The sequence below is a fragment of the Cornus florida genome, unplaced genomic scaffold, assembly GCF_030987335.1.
Source record: "Cornus florida cultivar Cherokee Brave unplaced genomic scaffold, ASM3098733v1 CherokeeBrave_3.0.0_Hap2_Chr02, whole genome shotgun sequence".
In the NCBI taxonomy this organism is placed as follows: domain Eukaryota; kingdom Viridiplantae; phylum Streptophyta; class Magnoliopsida; order Cornales; family Cornaceae; genus Cornus; species Cornus florida.
The window spans coordinates 3,037,472-3,059,886 of record NW_026775572.1 but is presented as its reverse complement, the minus strand read 5'-3'; the positions used below and the strand labels follow the sequence as shown (position 1 = coordinate 3,059,886).

Here is a 22,415-nt window from a genome sequence, read left to right as displayed (position 1 = left end):
GAGTGTGTTACTTAGAAATTTTTATAAAAAAAACAGATCTTACCTAGTCTCCCGGAACTTTTTATAACTATAGAGCTTAGAAAATTAGTCCAGCAAACGAGATGGGACAAATGGATGTGTGCAATAATTACCTTCACACCAATAGAGGATTGAAAATAATTACAGCAGGAGCATCAAATCATCAATTACCTGTACAATCACATTACGATGAAGATCCTCAAACTTCTCCACACGTTGGCCAGGAGAATGCCTGTAAGCAATCAATAATTTCTCTTAGAAAAATATTTTATACAGTAACAACATAAAGAGCATAAATAACAACTGAAAATTAAAAATAATAGACGGTAGCACCACTACTCCACATCTTAATTGACTTTAAGAGTTTTGCCTTCGATGTTTCAACAATTGGTAGGATAAGCCAAATCTCACATGCTTGATGTGTGCTGAAAGAAACATAAGCTCGGACTAACAAAGAATTAGATGTTACTGTATAAACAATGCTGTAACATGGCATCAAAATTGAGGTAATACATATAAAAATAATTCGCAAGTTAACTACGAAAACAAGCAAGGACTATCAATAGCTTTGATCTGGTAATGACTTGTGGATGTTCAAAGCAAATAAATCTTATAAAACTTTGTATACTTCACAAATATTCTTGGAAACCACTCAAATAGTTTTCTTTTCTTTTCTTTTTTTCTTATTTTTGGGTTAAAAGAATAACCAAAAATATCTGAAATAATACGTATGGTTGAATGTAGAATCTGAAAGAAACCTATTTTGAATGAAAAATCAACTCTTTTGCAATGAAAAACATATACAGCTTAAGTTCATAAACATTAGGTGATTTTCCAAAAAAAAAAAAAAACACTTTTAAATATAGAAATTAACTTCGTCAACAACTTGTGAAGATGCAAGAGATTCACTCATCTTTCTCTCTCTAGAATTCTTACACTTCAACAAAATGAAAACTCTAAAAAATCATCCTCCCCTTTCTCTACTCGTAATGGTCTATTTATAGACCATTACAAATACTCTAACCAACTTATTACATAGGGCTCCTATTCAAGGGCTTTCTTCCTTTTGGGCCTGACTTTCAGTGTTGCGTTATGGGCTGGGTTCAACTGTTCGGTCCGATCCTTCGTTCGTGGGTGTTGGGCTTATTACGCTACCCTTTTTGCTTGGGCTTGGACCTACCATCCAACCTGATCATTCACTCGCGGGTTGGGTCTGGTCCAATCCGTCTTTGATATCCTCAATTGCCCCCATAATTACCTCCTAATAAATAAGGGGGTAATTATTATTCGGCGGCCAATCATGACGTTGACGGCTCAAGAAGACCTCGTGGGAAAATGGACGGTCAGATCTAAACCGATGCTTCGAGATTCCAAAGAAACTCCTCGTTTTCCTGGCGCTTCGACCTTCGGGCCCACTTTGTCCTTATAAGTATCAGAGACGTTCCCCCAAACCTTTTTTACTGTCTCTATCTTGCATCGCTGTTAGCCAGATCTTCGTTTGCCCCTTTTTCTTTTAGTCAAATCAAATCTCCTCCGGCAAACCTCTGCGAAAGCTCCTTTTTCCAGCAATCTTACAGTAATCTACGTTTTCTCCTTCTGAGGTTAGTTTCGTTTGCCTTTTTCTTTTGGAAGATCACTTTTTCTCCCTTAAAATCCTCATTCATATTCACCATGCCTGTAGATCTAGATGTTCTTCGCATGAAACTTCATCTCCCTGTCGATATAGAAATTAGAAACTGCCCTAAAGATGTGGATATCAGGACTGGTGCTGGCCTTCTTCCCGGCAAAGTCTTGTTTACCCATCTTCAGTTGAATATCATTAGGTTCCCTTTGCATCCTTTCTTTAACTATGTTTTCAACAGACTAGGGATCTCCCCTCTGCAAGTAAATCCAAATTTTTTTAGGATCATATCCGTTCTGCTACTACTGACTCATGACAGAGGTCTGGATCTTGATATCATAGATATTCTTCTCTGTTACAAGGTTAGTAAGATCCGACTTGAGGAACCATTCTACCACCTCTACCCGATTGAAAAGATGTCCATATGTAGAGACACAATCAAGTCTGAAAAGGGTTGGAGAAACAACATAGTAGGGGTTTGGGGGGCCTGGTCTTCTCCAGCTGCAGAGGGTTATCCAATCCCGAGCGCCTTTGGCGTGTGTTCTATCTCTTCATATAAGAAATTCAAAACACATAAGAACGATTGTCCCTGCGAAATTTGTGTTCCTCGCTTTTGTACTTTCTTGTGCCGTTCCTTAGGCATTCCTTGTGATGACTTGAGCTATAGTGTTTGCAGGGATAGGGATAATTACTTGAAGAAGTACGTTCTGAACAACGTTCCTTCTTGCTCAGACCTCCTTACCTCAGACAACTTTCTCGCAATTTCAGCCCTCGGAAACGCAATGAGCCAGCTCCAGATTCCTTCCTTTGGCAGGAGGAAGAACCCTCCCTGAGTCACTGTTGCGGCTGCTGCGGCAACCTCTTCTCCTGCCTCGGCTTCTTCTTCGGCAACTATTTCTAACACCATTCCGAACGTAGTGGCTGCTGATCCTGCCGTTAGCGTTCCTTCTACCAATCCGAATGCATCTCCTCAGGTCAATACTACTTCTGTTGTTATTGCGGGTGCTTAGGATAAAGAGCGAGGCAAAAGGCCTCATCCCGACAGTGCAGTCAACCTTAATGATGCATCTTTTACAAGGAGGATCCAAATCTCTGGGCCAGGTACACTCTTGCATCGCCCAGTCAGTTCTCCTGCCCACTCTGGGCCTGTTACAGCTGCTGCTTCAGCTTCTGCGTCTGCAACAGCACCATGGACTCCTCGATTCGCCGGAATGGATGGGACATTCGTGATACCGAACGAGACCATGTTCAAGGTTGGTCAGACCGCTATGGCATATTACAGGAACATGTGAACTCCCAAGGACATTGAAACAGCCAAAGGTCTATCTTAGAAGGAGGTGTTCAGCCACTTTCCCTTATCTGCCATGGAGGTAATTTTTATCTCCCAATCAGCAAATCTTGACATAATCTTTATGCTTAACCTCTTCTGACCATGCGATCGGTTTAACCAGTGTTCATGCATATCTCTGCAGACCCTGTTCGGTATGATGGCCATGCAAAAGCAGGTGGAAATAGGGAATGCCAAGGCTCGAAAGTTCTCTGACAGCCTCGAAGTGGCCCATAAAGAAAATAACATCCTCGCCACCAAAAACACGGAACTGTTTGTCCAGCTTGGCAAAATTGAAAAAGAGAAAGACGCTCTGAAAAGGGAAACCGATTCTCTTCAGGATGAAAGGGATGCCTTTCAACTTGAGAGGAGCGTTTGACAGACCAAGCGCAATTCGCTCAAAGTCAAAGATGAAAAAGCAGAACTCCAACGCCTTCTGGCTGACGAGCAGTCCGCTCGGATGGCCTTCGAGAAGAGAGCCCTGGATGAGCGTGATGCTCTGCTCAACACCATCAACAAGGTGAATGGTGGCATGCTGGCTCTTCACGCTCGGTTTTCAAGGGTTGGGGCTCTCAGGTATGCTCAGGGGTGCCGAAAAGGTTTTTCCGACCGTGTTCCTGCCGACGGACAGACCGGTTCCACTCCGGAAGAAGTTGATAAGGATCTAGAAATTGATCCTCCAGGAGTCTATGTTGATCCAGACTCCACTCCTGCTGAACACATTTTTGATGAGTGTCAGGAGATTGCTTCTTCCAGGATCACTCCAGCCCCCTCTGTCGTTCAACCTCTGGATGTTCTTCCTCTATCCACTATGGTCCCTTCCTCAACCGCTACTGAGATTGGGCCCCAACAGAACGATTCAGTTGTCAATCTCGACTCCCCACCTCATGAAGATGGGACGACCAATGAGAGTGAAGAGGCGAGTCAGCACAATCAGGAGGCTGACAGAACAGAGGCAGCTAGCTAGGACTCTTCTGATACTTTAATTTCTTGCTTTTTTGTAGTCATGTCATCTGTATACATTATCTTTTGTAACCTCAGACCATATCATGAATGAGATGACAAAAACATTGACTTTATCTGTGCATGGGTGGTAACAACCAGCTTCACATTTATCTACTTTGCTGAAGTGTCTGGCGCTCGGCTCATAGTGCCAGCTGCCACTTACTTTTTGTTTTTGAGCAAGTGTTTGGCGTTCGGCTCATAGTGCCAGCTGCCACTTACTTTGCTTAAGTGCCTGGCGCTCAGCTAGAATGCCACTTGCCACTTGGCTTTTTATTTCTTAGCAAGTGTTTGGCGTACGGCTCATCGTGCCAGCTGCCACTTACTTTGCTTAAGTGCTTGGCGCTCGACTAGAATGCCACTTGCCACTTGGCTTTACTATTTTTACTTAATCAATCTCTTAAAGAGGAATATTATTTTTATAAATCTCATAAACTTATACATTCGCCTGAATTCAATTGAAAATGAACAAAATTCAACTTTGAAACTCAACTTTTTATTGATAATACCTCTTCAGAGAAGTAGCATTCCAAGGCTTGTTAACCAACCTTCCGGCCATGGTCTCTAGGGTATATGCCCCCTTTCCTATGACTTCTGCAATTCTGTATAGACCTTCCCATGGTGGCATCATCTTTTTGACTATCCCCACCTTCTTTTTTAGAACCAGATCACCTGGTGTAAAGTCTCTGTGTTTTACTTTTTTGTTATGGCTATTCGCAAGCGTCTGCTGGTAGGATGCGAGCCTTATTGCCGCTGCATCTCTCTTTTCCTCCAGCATATCGAGGTTAAACCTCAACATACTGTCGTTATGCTCTCGGCTCCATGCCAAGCTTCGAACAGTCAGAACCAAGTGCTCGACCGGTATAACTGCCTCGGTACCATACGCCATGGCGAATGGGCTTTCTCCGGTCGGTCGCCTTGGGGCCGTTCTGTAAGCCCATAAGACATTCGACAGTTCATCTAACCATTTTCCTTTCTTCTCTTCAAGCTTCTTCTTGATACAAGCAAAGATTGTTCTATTTGTGATTTCTGCCTGTCCATTGGCCTGGTGGTGACTTACTGCTGCTAGCTTTTGATTAATTCCATATTCCTCCAACAACTCTCTTACTTGCTTGCTATCAAGGTTGGTCCCATTATCCATGACGATTGACCTCGGAACACCAAACCGGCAAATAATATTACTCCAAATGAACCGTCTCACATGAGTTTGAGTTACGCTCGGGTACGACTCTGCTTCCACCCACTTAGTAAAGTAATCTGTAGCCAACAGCACATACTTGTTCTGAGCTCTTGCAGTTGGCAGAGGACCAACCACATCCATCCCCCATTGTGCGAAAGGCCATGGTGTGGCCATTACGTGTAAGTCCTCAGGTGGTTGGTGAATCAGTGATCCGAACCTTTAGCACTTATCGCACCTTCTGGACAATTCTTCCGCATCTCGTGACATGTTTGGCCAGAAGTACCCTTGCGTCATTGCTTTGTGCGCTAAAGACCTTCCCCCTAAATGGTTTCCACATACACCTTCATGAATAGCTCGCAGTATCTGCCGAGCCTCTGTGGGGGTGACGCACTTTAAGTATGGCCCAGAAAAAGACCTTCGGTATAACTGGTTATGCACCATGGCGTATTTTGCAGCATTCGATTTGATTTTCCTAGCCTCATCTCGCTGCTCAAGCAGAGTGCCATACCTAATGTAAGTTATGATCGGATCAATCCAACTTGGCTCATATGGAATAACATTCACTTGCCAAGGATCTGGGCCCAAAGGTTCTTCAAAAATGGATGGCTGGTTTAATATTCCTACTGGAATCACCCTTGCCAATGTTTCTCCAGAACCCGAGGCACTACATGCTAGCCGGTCGGCATCTTCGTTATGTTCTCTCGGTATTTGAATGAATTCAATTTTTTCGAAGTATTTGGCTTCCCGCATAACAGCAGAATGATAGGCCTCCATTTTTTCATCTTTGGTTTCATACTCGCCATTCACCTGCCGAACCACTAACTGCGAGTCACTAAAGACAGTCAAATTCCTGACCTTCAACTCCTTGGCAAGCTTAAGTCATGTCAGCAGTGCTTCATACTCCGCTTCATTGTTGGTGGCTCTGAATTCAAGCCGAAGCGCTTGACTCAAGGACGTACCTTCTGGTGTCTGCAGTTTGATCCCAATGCCTGCCCCCATCTGACTTGAGGATCCGTCGACGAAGAATTTCCACAAGCAACCATGAAGGTCTTCCTCCATGTCTTATGAATCATATTCTAGTAAAAAATCTGCCACTGCTTGCCCTTTGACTGCCGTTCTGGGTTCATATGCTATGTCAAATGAGCTTAACTCTATGGCCCACTTCGTCATTCTTCCTGAGAGGTCTGGCTTGTGCAGGATTATTTTGATAGGGAAGGTGGTTAGAACGATGATAGGATGGGATTCAAAATAATGCCTGAGCTTTCGTTTTGCATGCACTAGCGAGAGTATTACCCGCTTGGCCTTTGAATAACGTCGTTCGGCCTCAGTCATCGTTTTGCTAACATAGAACACTGGATATTGCTTCCTCTCTGGACAACGGATCAGAACGCCACTTGTCGCGATGTTGGACACCCCGAGGTATAAAAATAGTTTTTCTCCTGGTTCTGGAGCTGACAGAACCGGAAGATTCTGCATATATTCTCTCAGACCAGTTAATGCCAGGCGTTGTTCATCCCCCCAAACTTGTCTGCCATGGCTTCGTATTGTGTCAAAAAATGGTTTGCAACGATCTGACAATTTAGAAATGAATCGGCTCAATGCTGCGATCCATCCCGTAAGAGTTTGCACTTCCTTGACTATTGTCGGCTCGGCATTCTTAGTCAAAGCTTCTGCTTGGGCTGGGCTAGCTTCTATGCCTCTATGATTAACCACGTGTCCCAGGAATTGACCAGAACTCATGTCGAATGAGCACTTGGTTGGATTGAGCTTCATTCCGTAGTGCCTCAACACGTCAAATACGTCTTGTAGATGTTTCAGATGGTCAACTTTCTCCTTACTTTTTACTACCATGTCATCAATGTAAGCTTCCACGGTCTTCCCTATTTGAGCCTTGAAAATTTTGCTAATAAGTCTTTGGTAAGTTGCTCCGGCGTTCTTCAGTCCGAATGGCATGACTTTGTAGCAATAGGTCCCGCACTCGCTAACGAAAGAAGTTTTCTCTTCATCAGCAGGGTCCATGGGGATCTGATTATAACCTGAATAAACATCTAAAAAGGTTAAACGCTCATATCCAGTAGTAGCATCCACCATTTGATCAATTTTCGGCAGCGGAAAGCTATCCTTCGGACAGGCTTTGTTTAAATTGGTGAAATCAATGCACACTCGCCATTTCCCATTCTTCTTCTGCACAACAACAACATTTGACAACCAGTCAAGATAATACACTTCTCTTATAAATCCCGCATCAAGTAGCCTGTCAACCTCCTTGGCTATGATATGGTTACGCTCTAGAGCAAACCTTCGCTGCTTCTGCTTTACAGGTCTTGCATTGGGATTTACGTTCAAGGAGTGACAGGATACAGAAGGATCGATTCCAGGCATGTCTAGGTGGCTCCATGCAAATACATCGGCGTTTTGAGATAAGAACTTAACTAACTCCTGCTTCTCCTCCACGGCGAGTCGTTCCCCCACTCTGGTTGTTCGTTCCGGTCGGAACCGATCGATCTGCACATCAACCAGGGGTTCTTCGGTCAAGTCCATTGGCTCCTCCTTCCCACTCTGCTTGGGGGGAAGCTCTTGTAATTGCTATCTCGGGCTTGTCGAACAAATGGGAGCTTTCCCTTTTCCAGCATACTTCAGTGTTACTGAATAACATTCCTTAGCTGCAACCTGGTCCCCATGAATGTCAATCACCTTGGTTCCGTTTGGCCCCAGGCATCTCATTACTTGATGCAGAGTGGAAGGAACACCTTGAACTCTGTGGATCCACCCTCTGCCAATCAGAAGGTTATAAGAGGGATGAATCTCGACAACTACAAAGGTCTCCATCAGAACCCTCTCTGCAGTGTGTACTACTACCTCCACCGTACCGATGGGCTCCATTCGTTTTCCATCAAACCTTAGCAAGGGATTTCCAGTGGGCTTGAGCAGATCCGGCTTGATCTCGAGTCGATCAAATGTGTCCCTCGGCATGACGTTCGTACTACTTCCAGGATCAATCAGAACTCTGCGTACCAAACATTCGGCTACTGTCAAACTGACGACCAACGGGTCCTCATGAGGGATCTGAACACGCAATAGATCTGTTCTGTCAAACTTTATCTGTGTTGATGCGCTCTGTTGGTGCAGATTGTTGATACTGCCTATCCTCCTCTTCATCCGTGCCTGGCGAAGGCGTGTTCGAAGCAGTTCTTCTGACTCCTCAGTAGGCTCAGGCCGACCGTGAATTGCATTGATTATTCGAACTGGTTGCGTATTGTGAGGGTTCGACTTCTGATTCCTCTTCACGTGCTCCATTGGTCGGTTCTGTTCCACCGCCGGGCCTTGAATATAACTGGCGAACTCCCCTTTGGCTATCAGCATCTCTACCTGTCTCCTTAAGTTCTTGCATTCATTAGTCTAATGGCCAAAGTCAGAATGAAATGCACAATGCTTAGACTGATCACTCTGTTCGAGGGGTTGTCTGATCGGTAAAGGAGATCGGAACTTATCTTTATTTTCTTGGTACAGCCTTGCTAAGGTGACTTTCAACGGAGTAACCAGCTCTTCCTCCCTGAGCCTCTTCTCAAATTTCCACGAGGTCTGACGCTGTGGCTGAATCTGCTTTTGTCTAATCTTTGCTTTGGTTTTCTCCTCTGTGGATATGACGGATGTCTTCCGATCGTTAGCTGCCTCTTCTTCTTCCAAGCGCACAAATCCATCAACTCTTTCGTTAAGTTCATCCATAGTCTTCGGCGTATTCACGACCAAGCTTGTGTGGAATGGAGTGCCACGAGTCATGGCCAGTATAAACGCTTGAACCGCAGTAGAAGGATGACATTCAATCACCATACTCTTAGTAAGGTTAAACCTGGTTAGGAAAGCCTGGAGATGCTCATCCTCATGCTGCTTCATTGTGAATAGGCTCGAAATGTCCTTTGCAGGACGCTTATTTCCATAATATTGGCTTATGAACCGATCACACAAGCTTCGGAAGCTGTCCACTGAGCCCCTCGGCAGGTTCTTGAACCAATTGAGCGCTGGTCCAGCTAGACTTGTAGGGAAGCACTTGCATATCAAGGAGTCATTCTCAGTGTTCAGAGCCATTTTCAACTGGATGTGATACACATGATCGATCGGATCGATCGTTCCGTCGAACAGAATGAAAACGGGCATGGAAAATTTCCTCGGACTCGGAGCATTCAGAATCTCATCGGTGAACGGTGAATCAACCGTTCGAGCTGCTGAACGAAGCGCTTCATTTTCTCTCTGGAACCCCGCGGTTGCTCTCTAGTCCACAGATCTCCTCTCTGAGCCGTGATGGTCGAACGTCGCCATGGAAGGCCGATAAGTCGGATCGAATGATCTGTCCTCAACAAACTCTCTGTGCCATGGAGGCATAGCTTTGTGACGATCAAACTCCATTGCTTCACCTCGGCTGAGCGTTTCTTGATGTGGATCGAAAGTCATGGCTTCGTCTCACCTGATCTGCTCACGCCGTGGATCCACGTGAGTTAATCCTTCACGATCATCAATACGACGAGGATTTGGCGGCAAATTGTTTGGCCGGACTTCCTCGCAGTGAAGATCTGTCAGATTGTTCCCTTCCGCCTCGCCGTGATGTGCCGCATCGGTACGTGCAACTTGTTCTCCCGCCGGGAGCAGTCGCGGAATCACCGGAACTTCTTGACGCTGCATTTCAGTCCTTAAATCTGCATTCTCTCTTCTGAGAGCTTCGATCATGCTCATCAACTCATCAAGTTTCATATGCTAGACATTCGTTACCGTATTGGAGTGCTCACCCCCAGTCATCATTCCAGAACGGGGCAAAGGCATGAATCGTAAATTCTAAGTTAGATCGGAGTCTCGCTGACGCGAATCACGGCATATCTGAACTCCAATTTTACGAGTTTTGCTTTCTCTTCGATAGATCGGAGTTTTTCCGGCGTCTGAGCTTGTCGGATCGGGCCGCGATAAAGTGAATCACGGCTGCGTAAACCTAACGCCAATCTCTCAGAAGCAATCAAGAATCCAGAATCTCTCAAGAGCCAACCGCAATCTCTTAGATCTGGACTAAACTTCTACAAATCAAGCTTCGTCATCATCAATCAGCCGAAATCAACATGACATTGATCAAACATGAATCAGCCTTTAACGTATTCCCACAGACGGTGCCAATTGAAGATGCAAGAGATTCACTCATCTTTCTCTCTCTAGAATTCTTATACTTCAACAAAATGAAAACTCTAAAAAATCATCCTCCCCTTTCTCTTCTCGTAATGGTCTATTTATAGACCATTACAAATTCTCTAACCAACTTATTACATAGGGCTCCTATTCAAGGGCTTTCTTCCTTTTGGGCCTGACTTTCAGTGTTGCGTTATGGGCTGGGTTTAACTGTTCGGTCCGATCCTTCATTCGTGGGTGTTGGGCTTATTACACTACCCTTTTTGCTTGGGCTCGGACCTACCATCCAACCTGATCATTCACTCGCGGGTCGGGTCTGGTCCAATCCGTCTTTGATATCCTCAACTTGCCTTGCCCAGAATGACTCACATGCCACTAAGCCATGTAAACTATCATTTCCTTCACTGGAAATTTCTACCCATACAAGCAAGCAGAAAATAATATCAAACACATAGCATTTCATGTCTAGAAAGTCACACTTGCAAATCTAAAATTCATATACAAGATCAGTAAACTAATTCATATACTATAAAGCAGAAGCCTATATGACAAGAGGTTGTCCTATGTCATCGCTATCAAAGATGCTATACGTCCTTAAAATTAATTAATATGTTTATCACCTTTAAGTAAAAGTGTAAAACTCCTTCAATAACCTCCCACCTATCTTTATTCTGCAAAGTAATTAAACAGGTTGTCCTCTATATCCAGGTTACCAGATCATAGAGAGATATGGGAGAGTGGTGATCTCAGAAATATCATGATGTCCAGAGTACCTCTAGGTAGGTCAGTAAGTACAAGTGTAGTTATACACATCATATTGCTATATACCTTTAAAATGACAAAGCATAAAGAACAAAAAATTTTCATTTTTTACTGAACGGTGAAGCCAGATAACACAGATAATGGTAAGGACTGAGTTTTGAGAAAAGAGAGAGCAGAATGCATCCAAAGACTTACATGTTGCTTAAATTAATATGGCTCGGTTCAATAGACTTCTGACAGTTGTTGCCACATAAAGATGACCGCAGTGACAAATCAATATGAACAGTGCCCTTAACTGAACGGCTGATTTCTAGGACTTTGCACTTGACAAATTGTCCTTCATGATACCCAGATAATGGATCAGACATCCATACATCTGTCAATTCCATAAAATGAACCTTACCATACAGGTGTGGGTCAATTTGGACAAGCAATCCACCAACCCCTGGAAGAATTTTGGAAATCCTGCCACCCAAAATATCACCTTTATGAATATGGGAAGTTACATTTTCATTTGAAGGACAGCTCAAATCATCCATCTTAAAAGATTCATCATCAACTGTTCCATCAGGAGAAACAGACAATGGATGAAGCACCAAACGTAACAGCTTTTTCTTCTTATTAGTACTTAAAATATAGCCAGAGATAGCCTTCCCCACATTAAATCGCTTCTGCAACTCCTGGAGCTCAGTCGGTTCACACGCACTGTCAAGAAGATAGAGCTGAGCCTTCACGTTTCGAGATACTGTTAACCAAACCCATTCCTTGTCCACTTTATATACAAACCCACTGACACACTGTCCAATTGAATAATTGAAATCTTCAGTTATAGGCTCGACGCCCATTCCTCTGGAACCTGGATAGATAATGGGCAAGTACTAAGACTCTAATAAATGCAATACTTACTATTTAATTTAAAGAATGGGTAAGTACTAAGACTCTAATCAATGCAATATTTCCATTTTTCAATTATTAGGATAGCATATGAAATTACTTCACTAATGACAGACTTGACAGTTGATAAATGAATTTATAAAAGATCTGTCTACTTAAGCACAATGACAAAACAGGATTAATTCTGAACTCATTCATTGATATTCAGCAATAACATATTTCATAATGCACACTAAAATTTGAAATATATATATATATATATATACACATGAACCAAAAATAATGCGTCGACTAGTGAGTGTCGATAAATAAATTGATAATAAATGTCTTCTTCAGAAGAATGGGAAACATAATTAATGCAGTCAACCAAATATTTAGGATAGGCTTTGTTGAGTCAGATTGAGTACATTTCCTTAAAGGACAGTGATCAACAGAGATCAAAGCAAAACAATAAAAAAAACAATTGGCAGATAATCTGATCAAAGATTGCAGGGTGCTTTCCATGGATCAAGACAGCTGTAGAGAGGAAAGTTGCAAGTCATGTTTCTGTCAATTATATTCCAAATTGCAGCTGTTGCTGGGAAATGTAAGTAATGTTTGTGAAACATATACCAAAGAAGAACATAGAAGCAAGCAATCAGCAGTAGGGAAGGATCCTGATTTTTACATGATACAAGAAATGGGTAGTCATGGTGGTCAAAGGTCACTCTCTAGGGAAGAAAAAGATACAAGTAAATATGACAGTGCACGCAATTATGTAGGTATCCGTGCATTTATGCAAAATAACATGTAAACGCGAATGTGCTCATGAATGCACAAGGATGATCTCGAGAGCTACTCTCAGAAGTATTAACAAGCAAACAAAGCTTTGGAGATTTTCTCCTCTAGAAACCACATTTGGAGATTTTCTCCTCTAGAAACCACATTTCCGTATTTAAGCATTTTAATTAATTAACATTTAGAGAGCTGTGCAACCAAAGGATTTCTATGAACATGATCTATAACAAAAAAAATGTAGGACACGTACATGTGTGGACATGGCTAATATAAATATAAATTTTCATTTATATATCTATTGAATAAGAAAATTATAGAATTTTAATAATTTATAATTTTTAGACTAAAGTTATTATAAGTTAGAAGATGAAGCTATTCGAATATAAAAATTACTACCCTCCTATCGTGTTCATTATAGATATGTTTTTGTTTTTACATACCATGGCGTGTGTATAATGTCAATTTTTTAAAGAAAAAGAGGTTCGACACTTTGATGTATGTTCATAATATTGTCTCAAGACTGTAATGTGCTAGTTTTATATAAGACAAAGTGTAGGATCTGTTGGTCAAGTGTCTGGAATGCGTTGACCAAATGTGAGAGATGTGTCAGTGAAGTATCCAAAGATGTGTCGGCCAAGATTCTGAAATAATAAAAATTACTTTTAAATTTGGGCACGGCCACAAAGCGTTGGATGTGCGTTCGGGAGACGGACACGACACCTTTGTAGAAGTGTCCATGCTTCTTAGATACTAGATGAGAAAATTAATATTCAGGAAACATGCTGTGGGATGTGCATTGCCTATGATAATTTGCTCTGTAGGATGTGCATGGCTGGTATGATGATTTTGAGAACATAATACAGTGGAAGAATCACAATATGAAGAACACAATCCTGGTACAACATTGAGAGACAATCAAGCTGATATGTAGGAAACAAAGAACAATAATCTGTCTACTAGGGATAGATATCTTTCAGGTTGAGCCACTGCATGCGAAGTCAGACAAGAGCATGGCTCCAGGTTACAAGAAACATTACCTAGAGGAAGAAAAATAGAGAAAATGCAGGTCGACTAACCTATCTATTTGGGAAAGAAAATGTCGCTGATAGAGACATAAATTACGCTTACAAGAAGAAGAGTAAAGTTCAAGCACCCCAAAGAAAGAAAATATGATACTCCACCTGTAAGCATTGAGGGTTTCATGGACAATTCCCATTGATAGTTTTTTCTATTATTTTCTGACTTATAAGACTTAGAAATAATCCTTGCGGTCAGTGTTTGGCCAATTCTGAAGCTACTAAAGGGATCTTCAACAACATTATCATCATTTGCCTGCCACAACAAAAGTTTAACTTGCATATTAAAAAATGATTACGAAGTAATAGAACTAAATGTGTAGAAATGATTATCATATAAATCCTATAAAGACGTTTGAATTTAAACATTTCAAAAAGATTCTCACTTCTGTTACATGCACCCTTCCATGAAAACCTGATCCAAATTTCAATCTGACTTCAAGAGGCTTTATTTCGGTAATCTGGAAAAAGGTAGAACAAAATACACATAGATCATTTTGAAATAAAAAGAGTAATACTGATCTAGGCTTCTTCTGATTTAATGATGTTTTTTAATATCGATACAAAAATGTGAATCCCAAAGATAATCAACTTCCGTACCTCTGCTTGAACAAGAGATCCCACATGATAGCTAGATCTCTTTTTTTCCCTCTTCGAACTAGAAGTCTCTGTAACATCACTTATAGATTTAAGTAGCAGTAGCAACCTCCCAAATGTTGAAGGGCTAGGAAGTGCCATGATGGTGGCAGTGACACTGTCAACAAACAAACCATTTCAACTTGCAAGTGTATCGAAATGCATCCACAATTTGCAAGTTGCAAACAGATAAAACCAAAGCAACAACACATGAAACAAATTAAATAACAGAAACAAATTAAATAACAGATGACAATTTTAAAACCAAAGCAGCAAACATCCACCAAATATATGGATGGGAATATCCGCATATCCGAATGTGATATACATAAAATACAGAGAGGACCTATGATATATCAGACAAGTCAAAACTATAGGCCAGCCACATGATGATACTGACTTGAACTCGTACCACCACACCAACACATACCCCAGATACTGAGAACAACATCCCTATTCCACCTTGGTGACACCATAGATCCACCATAAAAGGCTTCAAACATCTTTAAAGGGGGTAAATGGTCTTAATTGCTAATATCCATAAATATTAACTTGGTGGCACCATAAATCCTAACCCCAAGAGCTGGCTTCATTTTGTTTTCCCCTCTTTAAGAGAATCCTTCAAGTTCCGCTGTTTCGAAAACAACCCTTGTTTATTTGTTAGTTCAATACATCTGCCTGTAGTTCTAAGATAGTCTTTTGCCACACAGATAGGACAAAACTTCATGCAACTCAAAGAATATATAATGCAATTACTAAAAAAAATTCAATAAATAAATAAAATGACATATACATTCATTTCACATATAGGCACACTAAGCAAAGCCTACCAAATATTCAACAATAGGAAACACTAAATTCTTAATTTTGAAGTGCTATCCTACATCAAATGAAATTAAAGGGGAAAAGGGGGGTAGAGAAAGAAAAGAAAGACAACATTATATAACTGAAGCATAAAAATATTATCATCAGAAACCATGGCTACCTTTGTCCATTAACAAATTGTTTTGGAGGTAACTTTTGAGTGTTGAAGTCACTTATTGACGCATATCCTATGGTAAAGTTATACTCTGGTAACGAAAGAACCTGCTTTATAGAAAACACAATCAGCAGAAAAGATTGAAGGAACAAACTATGACAGAATTTTTTTTTTTTTTTTTTTTTAAATATATATATATATATATATATATATATATATATATACTATTACTCAGATACTTGCCAAGTAATTCTCTTTCACAATCTCTACTATTGCATTTACAGATCGGTGCACCTCCAAGTCTCTGTGTTCTTCCCTTTTGCGTTTCTGATATAAAGAATTGGGGATGTTAAGCCAATAGAAGACAAACAAATAAAGACCATTACAAAATAATCTTCATCATTGAAGATGAAAACAGGATAATATCTAAGACACAATAGCAAAAATTGTATTGTAAATAAACTTAAATATGCATGGGATCTCCAAATCAACAAAAATCAAACAAACAAACAAAACAAAACAATAACAATAAAAATAACATAGACAGTACAGCTAAGGGTATAACTATTCATTTGTCATCTATAGACTTTCAACAAAGATTGCAAACATTAAGAGAAAGGGGAGAAAATATTTTTAAAGGTAATTATAGAAATCAAATTCATAAAATACCTTCTTGTGAGTTTGGATGTCAGAACTTTTTCCTTTGGATGTATCAATGAAAACCGGTTTTAAAGATAAATCAATAATGCGTTCTATTTTGGTAACATCAAGAACAGCAGCATGAACAGTAGAGCCAATTTCCACAGTATTTCCAGCCACTGCCAAAAAAATTTGTTAGACCAAAAATTAATTGCAGTAGGATAATAATAATCAAGCAATTCATCAATTTTCCCTAAGGACTTACACTGATAGTGTGTAATAAAACCAAAAACATCATTATACTTCTCAAAGCCGACAACAACTCCAAAATCCTTGCAGTCGTGAACTTTTGCCTCAATAACACTGCCAATATTAAATCCTTTAACCCAGTTGAACTCAGAAACTTTAGATTCTGGCGATTGCAGCTTAGCAATCTGCATGACAAATTCAACATGAGTCCAATTTTAGAATAACTACAAACACAATTACATAAAACAGTGATATCATAGACAAATTAATTCAGGGAAAAAATAAAACAGGCATATTAGAATCTCAAAATAGTTAATAAATAAAAACAATAACATAATATATAGTTGAAATTGAAAAGGTACAACCAACAAACTACGGAAATTTGTAACATGCTTTTGACACAAACTGTTAATTCTTGTGAACAATTTGACAATCATAAAAAGAAAAATGAAAATGGAAAGCACAGTATTCCAGATCAGGGAAAATACAAGAATCAAGCTCAAAGTTGAAAAAAGGTTGTTTAACCAAAGCAAGACCAACAGTACCCCCATATTACAATTAAATAGAAAAAAATGTTTCAAAGCAAGTTTCACAGGGAACTTTCCTATAGTTTCTTATGTTTTTTTCAATTCATGCAATATTCAAATTTGAGCATTTAGTAACACCAACGGTACAGTTTCACAACTATTGCTATCAGAAGTGGGAGACCCAAGATTTTTCTTCAAGGGGGGGAAGGCTGGAAGCAATGTAGATGCATGCATCAAATCTTAAAAACCACTAAATATTATCTCCAAATCAAAAGGCAATTTATTGAATTTTCGAATAATATTTTTATTTGGAATTATTTAGAGAAACAACCGAAATTACACATCAAAAAGTAAATAAATAAAAAAAATTAAATCATTTGAAAATTTAAATCATTAGTTCAAAATTATCATCCACATAATCACATGAGCATACCGAACTTCTTAATAAATTAATAAAGATTGGTAAAAGTAAAAGTGGATAAAGATGGTGTCTGGTGTGGGCACCAACTTCACTAGTCATAGCATAGGGTGAAAGAAATTAAAATACCCCGTGTACCATGGCACCGATTTCACTAACCATAGCATTGGGTGAAATAAATTGAAATACCTCGCATTTACTATGGCATACATTTTCTTTTTCCCTGTTCTGTGACAATGCCTCTCACTCTTCTCAATCCTAAACTTTGAGTAAATGAATTTCATAGTTATAGGACCGAATTATTAGATGTTTAGCTTCATTTCAGCTTCAAGAATTTTTTTTGTAATTTTTATCAGTCTTGGAAAACCAAATAGGATTAAAAATTGGGAGAAAAGTCAAAACTATTGTGATTAGATTGGATAAAATTGAATATAAAAGAAGTCAAATCCAATAAAAGGCTGCAGGGAATAAGGAAATAAAGCGAGTTAGAAAATTGTCAGGTGCACCAAGGCACAACAATCAATATTTAATGAAGGAGAGAGGGGAAATGTAACAACCCACTCCACCACATGGTATGATATTGTGTGGGCCGTTACAGGAAAGATAGAAAGAGATCCCATCAGCACTATTTGCCATTGACTACCACCATGACAGAGTGTGTGTATCCCAATTTTTAAGCCACCCAATCCCACAATAGACCTTGGCCAACAAAATTGCAAGTCTGGTTTGAACAGGAAAACCAAGGAATTAACTGGATATTCTTTTGAACATGGTCCATAACTCTCCCTTCCTTGACCACCCTTGAATTGTCACAAAAGGTATCAAATGGCAGGTTAAGAAATGCATTGGGTGTCACTATCCCTTTCGAAGCAATTTAAAGGAATTCATTTTATCCTAGAAACTCTCAAAGATCATAAGAAAAGCAGTAATGCATATTGCATGAATAGGCAGGATCAATTATTGAGAGAGTTTGAAGTATAAACAAGACCGTTTTACATATATATTTATATAATGAATGTCAGTGTCACCTTGTCTTCCAAGAGAAAGTATTCTTCAATGAAGGATGCATCTGTTGAAGAACATAACGACTGCTTCAAAGATAATGTTATTCTGCCCTTCTCACCACTGACCTGGAAGCATAACAAACAAAAGTTTATAACAAAATCCCATCAATGTCATTCTTACAGAAAGTCCATCCCAAATTGTTCACCTACATCAAGTATGTTACTGCGAACAGATTGTCCAATGTAGAAGACTTCAGAAAGGTCGGTTCTTCGGTCATCAGTAGCCTTCATAAAAAAACAAATAAAAAGGAAAAAAAAAAAAAAAACAATGGATTAATTAAACAAGAATATAAAATGTGGCAGCTGAAAAGCAAAAGAGAAAATTACCGTAATAGAAAATCTTTACCTTGTGTCTGGGAGAAAATCCAGTCAAACGCCCAATGAAGCGGACAAAACAACCAGTTTCAATTAAGTTACACACATAACCCTGGTTCAGACATGGATTCAAGAATTGTTTTAGTCCAAGTGAAAATCAACTGCTGAAACATTGTCAACTGTTAACTTTGAAAGCCAAGGGACTGTTTCATAGCATTTTATGTCCTTTTTTGAGGAGTATGTGAGGAGAAGGGAAACATAGGTGTTCAGAGGTAATCAGTGACAGGAGGGAATGAGATGAAGAGATGGGTGAGAAGAGGGGGAAATGGGTTTCAGAAACTCTATCCCGACGGACAGAATCAATAATTGGGAGAGTTTCTATGGACAAAAAAGCTCAGAAAATAAAGTAAAAAGCAGTTCTTACATGGACTATTGCGTTCGGATGAATTTGAGTGAGTTCCAGAGGAAGTTCTTGGGCCAAGTTAATAAGAGAATACTTCGCAGTAAGTATTAAATTGCCACTCTCGATATCTAAAAAAAGAAAAGAAAAAATTCACAATTACAATCTCCAATTCAATGTCAGTTAACAGAACCACTATTTTGGGTTTTGAGGGAGGGAATTAATAACTTCCAAGTTTAGAGGTAACTGACAGAAAAATTTCGACTAAAAAACTATAGGAAACAAGATATTCAAATAAAATAAATAAGACATGAAGTATAAAAAAACACCCAGAACCAAGGCATCAAACTACATACTCCTCACAAGGAAATTTCCAAGTGAACATTACACATTCTTAACAATGACCACAATAGATAAGAAATTTAATATTATTTTTGTCAATTCACCATGAAAATGTTTCTTTAGTGATAAAGTTAGAATCACTAAAGAGCACGGAGGCATGGAATGCAAGTGCAGACTTTGTATATAAAAAAGGAAAAGGGAAGCCAAAACCCCAATGAGAGGCAAAAAAAAAAAAAAAAAAGGACCACATATCTCAGCCTCACTAAACGATTTACCAAAGTGGCTGTGAATTAAAAAATAGTTTAGACATATACATTACAAACCCATTAACCAAAAAGGTTATGCCAATCCGTGATGCTGAGAGGAATATACCATTTACACACGATTTGGTCACACTTGAAAGTCTAGACATCAACCTTTTTATTTCAAAAATCACATAAAAGAAACATAAATGTTATGCCCGACAAGTGTAAAAATACATTAATCCAGTCCGACTTTGACATCTATGCTACTGCATCAATTTTCTGGAGCATAACTCAAAAAAGATAAGGAAAAAGATGCATATTCATGCATGATAATGGTCCGAAAGGACAAAGATGCATATTCATGCATGACAATGGTCCATAATGCTTAATAATCCTAGCACCTATAAGAAAAGTGACTGATATTACATCATACATAGACCGGTACACGTGCGAATGTGGGTGTACAGGATCTGTAAAATACCCATATAAAAGGATAAGGGGACATGAGAAAAAAAAAAAACAAAACAAAACAAAACAAAACAAAAACAAACATATTTCTTAACATTTTTCCTTTATTTCATAAGGAAAACGATGCTTTCATATCACGTAAAGCATTCAACATGGATACTTCTCGTTTTGAAAAACAATGCAACAAAAGTAACAATACTATAGTTTTATGTAAGGGTAGCAATTTGTGTTTCCATGTCATATTCATGTCATGTCATGATATGGGTATCCAGATATATGGGTCAATATGAACACAACACGTGTCTTGTTCGTGTCAAAAGACACGATTATTAAAGGAGTAATACATCACGACTCGTGTAACCTGTTTAATAAATGGGTGAAGACCTGAAATGACACTGCCAGACGCATTTAATTAAACAAGAAGCATGACACATTTACCCGACATATACAGATCATTTCTAACACAAGCATGACATGTTTAACCATGTTATAAACAAATTGGTGAGTCAAACACGACAAATTTAATTAGCACATCAATTTGGGTCGGCACGATTACAACAAACTCATTCACTTATCCCCTGCCATGTTCAAGTCGTGTTAGCGTGTCCTGTCAAGTATTTCCACCCCTAGTTTTATGTACTATTATATAGTAAACTTGAGATATACAATTGGGTCCATGTCCAAACAAACATGTCATTCATACGCACATCACATTTGCATATCAAAGTGTTGTGTGTACGACATGGGAATGCCATGTATTTAGTAAGAAATCTATAGGACATAGCCCACTAAACAACAACATGTGACTAGAAGATCCTTCTACAACATCATCATCATCCTTGCCTTTCTCTTTCTACACCAAGTTTATGTAATTCAAAAGCAAATCTGACAATTCACAATAAATTTTGTATCAAAGTATCATCTATTTAAAGAAATCTATTATCTTGTTATCTCAATCAAAAGAACTCAAGTTTCATCTTTATCTATCCACAAACAACTATGGGATTTCAATATTTTCATAAATTTAAACAAATATTAAGTCAATGAATTCACTTCATTCATTGCACGTGCTCTTTTTCTTTTTCGAGAAGAGTTTTCTATCTGGATGGTATTTCTTGGGTAATTAGGTTACATTACTACTTTTCAGGAATCTTTTTCAAGGCTTCAATTAAGGAGATAGATGCAAATCATTGAGGGAGAATGCAACATCGGCTGTTAGTCAGTCTGTACCGGGGGGAAGTAATTTTAGAATTTTCGAAGAGAAGCATCTAAAAGAGAAAGCTGTTTAAACAAGATCATCTTCTTGACTTCATTTTGGGTCTCAATTACCAAGATGTTTGATCGAGTCCGTCATAGCATTATTATATCAGATTGGATTTTGGATTTCTCTAGAAGTAAACCTAAAACTAGATTTTTCCCCAAAGGGGTAATCATTGTAATTCCGGGAAAAAGGAATTGCAAGGATTATTGTGGACCATGACGATAACAATGCTCCTACCTTTTCTAGATTGGCTGACTCAAACTCGCTACAAAACTGTATTCCAGCATTATTAGTAGAAGGTAATGCCTCAACTCAATTCTTGTTGATTGTTTGAAGAAGTATTGGCCCCTGGAGACCAGTCACTTCTTTCTTGAGATTAGTAATTCAGCCAGCCTTTAGAAGTGGATTCCAGTTGTTCAAGGGTCAAAAAAAATTTAGGCTAACTGAATTAAAAGAGAAGAAAAAACCTCCTTACTTTCAGGGATCACTTCTAACCTTTGATGCATACTGTATCATCAAGTGTTTTTGAATCCTCCTCTCGCATCCTTCCTTTAAAAACGGCTCATTTTCACAAATTAAAAAGCAATTTATTAGATTGTGAGTGATCCCTCTTAATTGAAAGTGCTAGGATGGATAAACTAGAAACAAACCTAACATTTGGCAATAATATGCACAAAAACATGCTCTCAGGATTCGAGCCCACATTCTCATCTTTAAGCAACTAAATAGATGAACCATTCAAAAAGGCACTGAAATTTTTGCCATTACAACAGCTAATAAGGACATGAAAGTAATCCTAATTAACATAATCTGGCCTCTAATAATATTATATTTATCTAGCATTGTCAAAGTATCTGATCCTGGCCATATTAAACACAAATCAGCGGATTTGCAGTACGTACTTCATCCCAATTTAATAGTCCCTCTTCAGGATTCCAACATTTCAAATGCATTGTCCCCTTTTGAAATTTCCAAATTACCCTTTGAAATTTAAATATATATACATATCGTCAAGTTGGGAAAGCTTTCATAACTTAAAGGGTGTTTAT

The 22,415-nt window shown here is 39.2% G+C and overlaps 1 protein-coding gene across 1 annotated transcript in view; it reads right to left on the bottom strand.

Moving 5' to 3' along the window:
* LOC132293124 (rRNA biogenesis protein RRP5) overlaps nucleotides 1-22,415 on the bottom strand; it is a 72,415-nt gene that overhangs the window by 21,223 nt on the left and 28,777 nt on the right. The window contains exons 18-30 of the mRNA XM_059790463.1: nucleotides 19,075-19,181; nucleotides 18,682-18,762; nucleotides 18,486-18,560; nucleotides 18,300-18,401; nucleotides 16,343-16,511; nucleotides 16,108-16,256; nucleotides 15,682-15,765; nucleotides 15,445-15,545; nucleotides 14,424-14,577; nucleotides 14,210-14,284; nucleotides 13,929-14,079; nucleotides 11,272-11,932; nucleotides 190-250 (exon numbers count right to left, since the gene is read on the bottom strand). Coding sequence (XP_059646446.1) covers nucleotides 190-250; nucleotides 11,272-11,932; nucleotides 13,929-14,079; nucleotides 14,210-14,284; nucleotides 14,424-14,577; nucleotides 15,445-15,545; nucleotides 15,682-15,765; nucleotides 16,108-16,256; nucleotides 16,343-16,511; nucleotides 18,300-18,401; nucleotides 18,486-18,560; nucleotides 18,682-18,762; nucleotides 19,075-19,181 — 1,970 coding nt within the window. The remainder of the gene's footprint in view (nucleotides 1-189; nucleotides 251-11,271; nucleotides 11,933-13,928; nucleotides 14,080-14,209; nucleotides 14,285-14,423; nucleotides 14,578-15,444; nucleotides 15,546-15,681; nucleotides 15,766-16,107; nucleotides 16,257-16,342; nucleotides 16,512-18,299; nucleotides 18,402-18,485; nucleotides 18,561-18,681; nucleotides 18,763-19,074; nucleotides 19,182-22,415) is intronic.